Source organism: Epinephelus lanceolatus, chromosome 20 (genome assembly GCF_041903045.1).
Source record: "Epinephelus lanceolatus isolate andai-2023 chromosome 20, ASM4190304v1, whole genome shotgun sequence".
Taxonomy (NCBI): Eukaryota; Metazoa; Chordata; class Actinopteri; order Perciformes; family Serranidae; genus Epinephelus; species Epinephelus lanceolatus.
The window spans coordinates 16,351,630-16,361,404 of record NC_135753.1 but is presented as its reverse complement, the minus strand read 5'-3'; the positions used below and the strand labels follow the sequence as shown (position 1 = coordinate 16,361,404).

General features: G+C 37.9%; 1 protein-coding gene across 3 annotated transcripts in view; it reads left to right on the top strand.

Annotated features, from left to right (window-relative positions):
• Positions 1–997: 997 nt before the first annotated feature.
• Positions 998–9,775, top strand: part of smarcd3b (SWI/SNF related BAF chromatin remodeling complex subunit D3b) — a 53,291-nt gene continuing 44,513 nt past the window's right edge. For 2 of the 3 annotated variants that reach the window (XM_078162440.1, XM_078162439.1), the window contains exon 1: positions 998–1,247. In XM_078162440.1, coding sequence (XP_078018566.1) covers positions 1,236–1,247 — 12 coding nt within the window. In that variant the 5' untranslated portion in view covers positions 998–1,235. The remainder of the gene's footprint in view (positions 1,248–9,775) is intronic. The other variant, XM_033638746.2, reaches the window with a different exon arrangement.

Sequence of the window (9,775 nt, the reverse complement as noted above, 5' to 3'; positions counted from 1 at the left end):
GGAGAGCATCATCCAAGCCTGTTAGAGGAGGATGAATTTTACAGGTTTGTATGAAAATGTCACACAAAAAAGGAATGTTTTATATGTATCCTAAGTGAAAGTAGATTGCACTGAATTTTATGTCAGCATCTGCCAGTGGATCATCACAATAAGAGTTAACATAATTCCACTACAGGAAAGACTTGATGTTTTCTGCAGGTTTAAAAAATGCATATATCTGCATTTAGCCAAAATGAGTTAGAAAATATTGGCAAAAATACCCAATATCATGTATCACCACATGTACTGGATCATGAATTCATGCTTTATAGATCTGTCAGGAGCATAATTTGGGTTGCCAGGTTGTGAAAACGCCCTTTGGCTGTGATTTATCCTTTATTTTTGTAATAATGTCAGAATCAATTTTTTCTTTGTCCAAATCTGTTGACATACATGAAGAATTTGACTCCAGCTCTTAGTAGCTCTAAATGAACTCAAATTTGCAAAACACCCAAACAAATATAAGCAAACTTTATATCTAGCTGCATGACAAATTACATCCTTATAAATATTGGTAATCCATTAATAGATATTCCTTTGCAGCCAAGGGAATTTTTCACAGTCTTTATAATGACTTAATTGTTATTCAAATGGTTTGTAATTGCAACTTAAAACCCCAGTATAAAGGTTTCTTTATGAAAAAGTGCTACAGTTCTTTTGGTTAGGGAGCTGGTGGTCCTGCTGTTCTGTTGCTGTAGTAAACAGGTTTTTCATTCAGTGCATCCCTGGAGGCCTAACATCCCAAAAAAATGTCAGTCTGTTCTTGCAGTGCACGTATAATAATAACCTGTAGTCATCCTTTCACACTCCTTTTGTTAGAGCTTACATCGGACAGTAAACCCCCCCCCCCCAAAAAAAACCCGCTCCTGGGGATAATTTGATGACACTCCCTGCCACTGGTAATTTTTCATTATATCGACTCTCCAGCAGAGACCGCGCCTGCGCTCCTGCTCCCTTCGAACAAGGCTTCACCAATCCTGGCTCTGGCTCCATCCCCGGCTCGGCGTCCCACAGGCCAGTGCTAATAAGTCGCCTAGCTGTCCAGTAATGGGGAAGTGATAGGGAGACGCTGCTGTCTTTGAAGCCGCGAGGAAGTTGAGGAGTGACGGGAAGCTCCGCGCCGCGCCGGACCGGACACCTCCACAGAGACACATCCTACAGTTCCTGTTGTTGAGTAGCCTAAAAAGCGCATAGTGATGGAGAGAAAGGTATGGATGCTTATGCTACCATTTGTTTTATTCCACATCACTTTGCCTCGCTGCGCTGCTCAGTATCCGCATCCACCATTAAAACTATTCTTTATATATTTTCTTTATCCTGTCAGCGCGTTGCCAGCCAGATTAGTGCGCACCGGAGTTTTTTCCTCGTCTAGCTGTAATTTATTGTGCATCTAAAAAAAAAAAAAAGGATTATTTTCCACCTCATGGTGTATTCAGGCTTATTCCGGCGCACAGCTGCATGGTGCACAATGTATCAGAGGATTTTGAGCAGGGAGTGGGATGTGGTTGAGAATATTTAAGGGGACTGTAGGCTACAGTAGCCTGTCTGCATCATCACATAGCACACTGTATAGTTGCAGCACCTCACCCCTCCACCTCCACCTCCCACCCCTCCCGTTTTCCAGCCGACGCAGACACCAGCGCGGCTTGTTAACCTTGTCTGGTGTGGGAAACAGACACTTGAGGAGTAATAGAGGGGATGCACGGCGAAGCGAGAGTGAGGAGGACCATCCTCTCGCCTCTTTACGCATGCCTTTAATTCATTCGCCGTCTCTCCCCCGTCCCTCCCCTCCCCTACCCCTTCCCCTCTCGTTCCCCTCTTTGACTCAGGGCTCACACAATGATATAATGGTGCTTCATGTTAGTGCCCTCACAAGTCTGCATGTGTGTGTTTTGGATCTTGCGGGAAAAGTTTCAGTTTCACTGTGTTAATCTGCTGGCAGAGCTGTGGGTGCACACAGCAGCAGGAGAGGAATTTGGGGTGTAGGGTTGAAGCCAGATCTACTTTTGCTGATCCAAAGGAAAATGTAGTTTTTATACTGCAACTGTAGCCTGCAATAGATTCACTCACTGTTTATAGAGCCTTAAAATCCACACAGAGAAGTCACTAAGCTCTTTATTAGAGAGGAATATGTTGACATTTTGGTACATTTTGGTAGAGTTACAGGACTAGTGTTTGATTTGTCCCTTCTGGGCCACTGTAGAAACAACATAGCAGACTCCGTGGAACATGATCTGCCCACTATGTAGAAATAAATGGCTCATTTTAAGATAATGAAAACAAAATAATTGTTATTTTCCAGTAATTATAAGATAATGAAAACATAGTGATGAATATTATACAATGTCTGCCATAGAGGCTCCTAAATCATTCACACTGGACTTTAAAATATGATGCTACAGCCAGTTAGCTGGAAACAGGAAATAGCCAGTTTGGCTAATATCTGGCTAAATTTCACATTTTATAGCTTGTTTGTTTTAATTTGTGCAAAAACCAAACACCTTATGTTGCTTGGTGGTTATACACTTGAATATGATTTAGTCAACGCACCTGGCCAGGCTAGCTGTTTACTCCTGCTTCAAGCCTTTAAGATAAGCTAAGCTTATCTTAGCATACAAATATGAGAGTGCTAGCAATATTCTTAACAAACTTTATGTGAGAAATGGAAAAGGCCTGTTTCCCAAAATGTCAATTATTTTTTGGACCATTCTGCTGGTGCCTTTTCCATCCCTAGGACATTAAAATCATGAATATGCAAGAGAAGTATCTGTATAATACATTATATTATCAAACTATGAATTAAAGCTAACATAATGTAAACCCTTAGTAAAAACTACCATAAATACACACAAAATAGGATTTTAGCCTGTGAGAAGTATAATGATATATAGCCTAGATATAATGAGATATTGGCAATGATAAGAGTCCTTAAGAAATCTTTTTCTTTTTTTTTATTATTGTGTATCTCTATTTCCAATTTAGAGATAAATACACTTACCTCATCAGATATTTGTAATATGTTGTTAAAATGCACTTCTTTGTTTTCACTGTTCCCCTGGTTTTCATTTAGAGTGCATTTGCGCACTCTGGCACAAACTGAACCACTCATAAATTCAGAGCATTGTTGGAATGTACCCTTCAGAGAGATGGAGCAGCGAAATGCCAGGTGGAGTGAATGTGTGATTGACTTAATTGTTTGTTAATTATGTAGAAACGGGACACTCTGTTTCTGTGAACAGCAGGGATCTCATTTTAGTGTAGAGTGTCAGATAGGATTAACGAACTCACCCTTAGTCCTGTTAGCCTGGTACATAGAGTGCTCCAGGAATGAATCCTAAAACCTGAAAATGAATTAGCATTTTAGCATTTCAAGTTCCCTCGTCTCGTTTTAATAAACTTTCACATTTTTTTCTACAACATAAAATGCGTCAGTAAATACCCCACTTGTGAATTATGTGTCTTACGAAAGGTGGTTGCTAACAAGTGGCTAAATAAGACCACAGAACATAATCACGCCGAACATGACTTTACAGCTTTGTTGTGTTGGCAATGTTAAGTCATGTAACCGTAGTGTAATTTGATTATAGCCTAATGTTAGCTTTTTACTTCTGGTGATTGCATTTAGACTTCAGAGATCATAAAAGTATTAAGATTATCTCGCTGAAATAAACATGTAAGTATCAAAATGTTTCTTTGCCACAGAGCTTATTTTCTGCAATAATACAAAATCCAATGGAAAAATTCTATACGCCTTTTTTACTAGGGCGAAGCTAGCTTCTGCATAAGCCTACAGAAAAAACATCATCCCTGGGGTACTCTGTTCCCCCCTCTGAAAATTTAGGACATTACACAAGTCTCGTGATCAACAGGAAGTAGCATGTTTGAGTCTCTTAAAGGCCGGGGGAAGACCAAAAGTAAATTCTCTAACTTATTTTCTGTATTTTGATCATATTATAGATATGACTGTCAATCTCAGCGTACAGTCCTGTAACCTAAATTGTTTTTTATTTGTTATAGCTTTATGTGTTGTTTTGTTTTTATTATTTCCAAAGATAGTTTTGGCAAACCACTTAAAGGTGCTGAATGTTCTCATGCTATTTGCATTGATGTCACATAGCTACATTGTACGTATTGGTAATGCTGACTAAATACTACGGTTAGTTCTATAAATCATCTTTCATTGAGATTAAAAAATGAATGATATGGCCTGAGATGGACCATTACACATTTTAAATAAAAATCTTTTATTAGATTCAGTGCTGAAATAAAAGACAAAATAAAAAATCAAGTTTGATTTTAGAAAAGTTACAAAATGCAGATGGCACCGATTCAGTGAAATATCCCATCTCACTCTGAGCAATGGAAAAAGCAAATTTTTATTGTATTACATCAGGAAAAGTACAGCATTTTATCCTTTTTGTATGCCATCATCTCATTCTTGCTCCGACAGTGTCAGTCAGTAAAACTAAAAGCTTAGAAGAGCTTGAGGGCACTAAAAACTTTTTGAAGAGGCAATAATTCTTGTAAAATAACTGCGTTGTCACTGACTTAATTGCGTATTTTAAAGGCTCTCTCAGATTTCAGCCCCCCTCTCTCCTCCTCCCTCTCTATCCTTGCTGCTCTGGTTTCATGTACAGAACTGTTGAGTTATGAAGGACTTGGTGACTCAGCTGCTTGCTGATTTCAAAGAGCACCATCACATGCGCTTCAGTTTGATGCTCTATATGAAAAAACCACAGCCATTTGGGTGCAATTAGTCAACACAGAATATTGCATAACCAGTCTTATTTCAAATAAATTGCTGCAGTACGTTGGTTTTCTGTAGATTTAGTCCCTCTGAAGTCCCCTACTGTATGCAAAGACTATTTCCATATAGTGTTTATATTAAATTTCCTGGCTATGCTATAGAAATGTCCTACCCGCTCAATTTTAATTTGCATTATAGCTTGTATCTGAAGCTTTTTATTTTAATTGTGGCAATGCTTTTTCAACTTAGTGTTTGCCGTAGACGTGTTTGATCCTTGTCAGCGATACAGGCACAAAAACTAGGACTAAAATAGCTAAATTTCAAACCACAGTGTTCCCTGACCCAGCTGCTGGCACAGATATTCCCTTCAGTATAAAAAAAGGAGAACAGTCCATTAGTATGCAAGGTGCCGTCACAGCTCCTGAGGTCTGATAGAGGATCAGAGGATCAGCTCCTTTTACAGTCTGCTGAATGCTTGACCTGGCTTTTTAAGGAAAGCTTCACAGGAACCCCCCTCCCCTCCTCCCCACACACACACACACACACACACACACATATATACACGCCGGTCACTCTGTTCAGTCATGTTTGAAATTTAGTTTGGGCGTCTCATCAAGTTCAATCAATGTTTCACTGAGTGTTTCAGCTCCAGAGTCTCTCAGAAGTTTGTCAAACTTTATTTTTTCACACTGTTTCCGCACCAGCAGCAAGATTGATTAGACAGACTTGGAGCCGTACACATTTTGGCTCTCGTTTCCTACATAGCAGGTCACCCAATTAAATGTTCCCCAGCTTTGTGTTTTGTGTTATTTGCGGGGATAAATGGACAATGGAGCACTTCCTTTTTTTGGCTGGTGAGGAATGTGCTGGCTCAATGGCTGTTTGTTACCCCGGAAACAACTGAGCTCACAGGAAGACTTATAATTTCAACAAATATTAGAGCTGAAACGATTAGCAAATAGTCGACTGAGAGTAAATTAATCAGCATACAGTTTTGATAATCGAGTTGTTAGTGTTGCCCATGATATCAATTTATCAATACATATTGATTCAGAATATTGGAAACTGTTTCAATTCTCATTTTCCGCTGTATTGATACACTGGTACCAGTTGTGCTCTCTCGCTCTGTTATTGTAAATGTTTACTACAGTCACTGTGCTGTTCTCTGCCACCAACCAACAGGGATGCACCCTTGTGTGCCAGGGACACAAAGAAACCTTTATTATAAATAAATTACTGAACTGTTTTTAAGTCATTCAGTCCTTCATTACACTCTTTAAATGAGCACAAATTCTATTATGGAACTTAATGAAACAACCCTTAAAATAAACTACTTTCACATGAAAACGTTTTTGAATAAGTGCTTCAAACAGTTTTTTTACTAAATGTAATATATCAAAATTCCCTCTCTAATATCTAATTTATATTCCTGTAAAACACCAATGAATGTCTCCTTCGAACAGCTGTATTTACTTGTTTATCGGTAACAACTACATTTTACAAGATTACAATGAACACATTCTAAGAATGTTATAATTAGCCTTTGCCCAACGCTCATTTTTACCGAAGAGAGCTTGAACGCATCATTATGTAACATAATGCAACCTCCGTCAGAAGTTTTTTCACAGCCACCAGCGGTTAGCTACCGTTAGCTGCTAGCCGTTAGCTGTTAGCCGATGTAAACACGGACTTATTCGTAATGTAGCATTAACAGAAAGAAAATAAGGTGGGTCCCCTGATGGATAGATGGTAAGTTAAACCTGGTCATTTTGTCCTTTCCTCTTTTCATCTCAAACACGGTTTCTATAGTCTGTTAGACGATGGGAGGCCCTTAGACTCAAGCCCTGCTTTTTAGCTAGCGCAAATTGACATGATGCAACAGAAGAACATCGGCCACTGCTATGAGTGGGTGCCATTTTGTTTGCCGATAGGCCGATGGCTGTTAAAAGGCACGTATCGGCCGATACCCATGTTTAGCCGATAAATCGGTGCATCCCCACTCAAGAAGAGAAGCTGTTATTGTCATGTTAAAGACTTTTTTTTTTAAATATTTGCTTTTACATTTTTCCTGTGTTATCAAAAATGGTATTGATAGTTGATATTTCTTAAAGTATCCTTTCGAATTTTGAATTTTCGAGGTCATTTTTGTAGCAAAAATGCCCCAGTAGTGGTCTCTTCCCACTCCAGAGATGTGACAGTTTGCTGTTCTTCTTCATGTTACATGATATGAACTTAAATATATTCGACTCTTGTACAGTTTGTCATACTTAAGCTCTGGGAAATTGTGATGCTCATTTTCCACTATACTACGTAGTAACAGAGAAAATAATCTGCCTTATGAGTTTGTTGCAGCCCTGCTAAATATTATTAAAGTTTGATATCATTTCTTACCATTAATACCATTATAATATCTAGAGTACTGCAGTATAGCAATGCATCATGTTGCATTCTGTGCTGTATTTAGAGGTGCACCTCTGGCACATTTTTCACAGACAAACAGTAGACTTATAGCCGCAATACTGAATATGACTTTTATACAATTTCCAACCTATAAACACCAGTTTCACACAGCCCTGTGAACCTCCACTGTGTCATTTCCACAGAGAGATTAAAGGTTTTCATGGTTTTAAATCGAGTGCTTTGTAACCTAATTAACATGGCGCCCTCCCTGCCTACCAACAGATTATAACACTGTTTTTTTAATCACTGTTATCTCACCTAAAGCACTATCTGTGGGTTTTTCCTTCAGTTGCATATTATCCCCATTCATAATGTAGAGTTAGCTGTCTAATGAGATTGTGCGCAGGACTCAGAGACAAACTGTCTGGGTCCTAATGGTGCTACAGTTCACCGAGCGGCTGGTTGACCCATTTAGATGTTAACGCTCAATACTGCACCATACTCTGCTGGAGAGTTAGCTTCAGTGTAACCTAATATAACACATGCGTGTGGATGTCGCAGCCAGTCCTGGCACCTTCCCTCTCAGTTGCAAAAAGCTTATTTAATAACGATTTCTAAAAAAGGTGCAAAACAACAAAAGGATCCAAAGAGATTAATGATTTTTTTTCTAATCTGGATCAGCACTGAATGAATGCCTGTGTCATTAGTTTTAGGGCTGCAACCAACAATTATTTTCATTATCATTTAATTTGCTGGTTATTTTCTCAATTAATCAGCCAGAAAATTAGTTTTTAAAAATGCACATCAAACTTTCATCAAGCCCAAGGTGAAGTTTTCAAATTGCTTGTTTTATCTGACCGTTGGGCCAAAAAGATAATAAATGTACAATCACACAGGACAAAGTAAAGTGGCAAATTTTCACATTTAAGTAAGTCGATTAACAAAATAGTTGCAGACTCATTTTCTGCTGATTTACTAATTGATTAATGGGCTAATTGTTTTAGCTCTTGTATGCGTTTCTCACCCTCTTACTGTACTTACAACACCTTGATGTGTTGGGTCAGGTAGCTACCGTGGGATTGAGGAATATGAACATTTCTGTGGTTGTTCATGGAACTGAAAGTGGATTCTTTTGGGTTTATATTGTACTTTATACCATAACATACGTGTGAAGTTGTTCAAGGGAACTGAAGAAGTGGTTATGATTTTGTTCTGTCACTTGGATGAGATAAAATCTGAAAATAATGTTTCTGCATTTGGCATTTTGGCTTTTGTTTACAAAGCTTGTGATAATTAATTGTCCTTGCTCGGGTTTCATCTTGTCGTCTATTGTATTTAATCATCATTGGGATTGGAGATGAACTTTCTGTCAGCCTGCCACTGCAGCTGGTGGATTCCAAAATCTACCAGCCACTCAATAGATTACCAGAGTTTTTTGGCTGGTGTGTAAAGCAAATCTAGCAGCCACTTGCATATTTTACCAGCATTTGGCTGGTGGCTGGTGTTAATTCCCAACCCTGTTCATTGTGCAGCGTTGCATTACATCGCAAACAAAGAACTCAGTGCCCTCTGTCCTATTTTAAACCATCATTTGTCATTATAGACGTTAAAAGCCATTTTTCTTCAGACACCAGTTAACCTTCCTGTTTTTACGAAGGTAATGTACCTGAACATGACTGTGTACAAATTCTACACTAATGTTCTTCTTTTATGTATGTTGATTGGTTTAGGTGCACGTGATAGGACATATGCATACAGTAGTAGCTTCAATATGTGAGGGTAATGTTTGCAGTCATTTAACAACACTTAAGGGGACATATTACAGGTGAAAACAATTTTTTCATACACTCATCAGTTTCAAGATTATGCTTCCGTAACATCTTCTTTCAGACTACTGGAAAGAAAGTGTTCAAAATATCTATTAAGGTTTATTTTAATTCATATTTCTGTTCCGGGAAATGTATGCAAAAAGTGCATATTTAATATGATAGTATACAGTTTGCATATAGTGCACATAAACATAAAATATACAATTTTAGAAAACTTGTAATACAACAAATAATTGTCTTTATGTAAGTAATCAACATGAGAAATTTGACTCTGATTTCTGTCTTATATTAGGACTTAAAATGTATGAAATTTTAATATGCATATCTTTAAAAGCCGTTTGCTCAGAAGCCACATATCTTAGCGTCAGTAGCACTTATGTACATCACACTTTCCCATTTTTATTCCTATTTATATTCTGAAGGTCCTTACAGAGGGGTTTGCTCATATATCATTCATACCCTGATTTTATAACATTATATTCCTGACAACATGGTGAAAGTAGATTCTCTTTATGGCTGTTGACAGTATTTTCTGATATATGGAGTAATGAAAAGAGATATCCAAAATTCCCTCCATAAAAACCTTTGACTTTTAAATGTCAACAAAATAAAGTTTTGAACATGGCTTTATCTAATGTTCAGATTTATGTTCTGGAAATGTATGTAAATCAGTGCATATTCAATTAGACAATGCATTTCCATATTTAAACATAGAAGTTTCATGGAGAAATCCGTATCTTAAAAATGTTACCCTATGTTC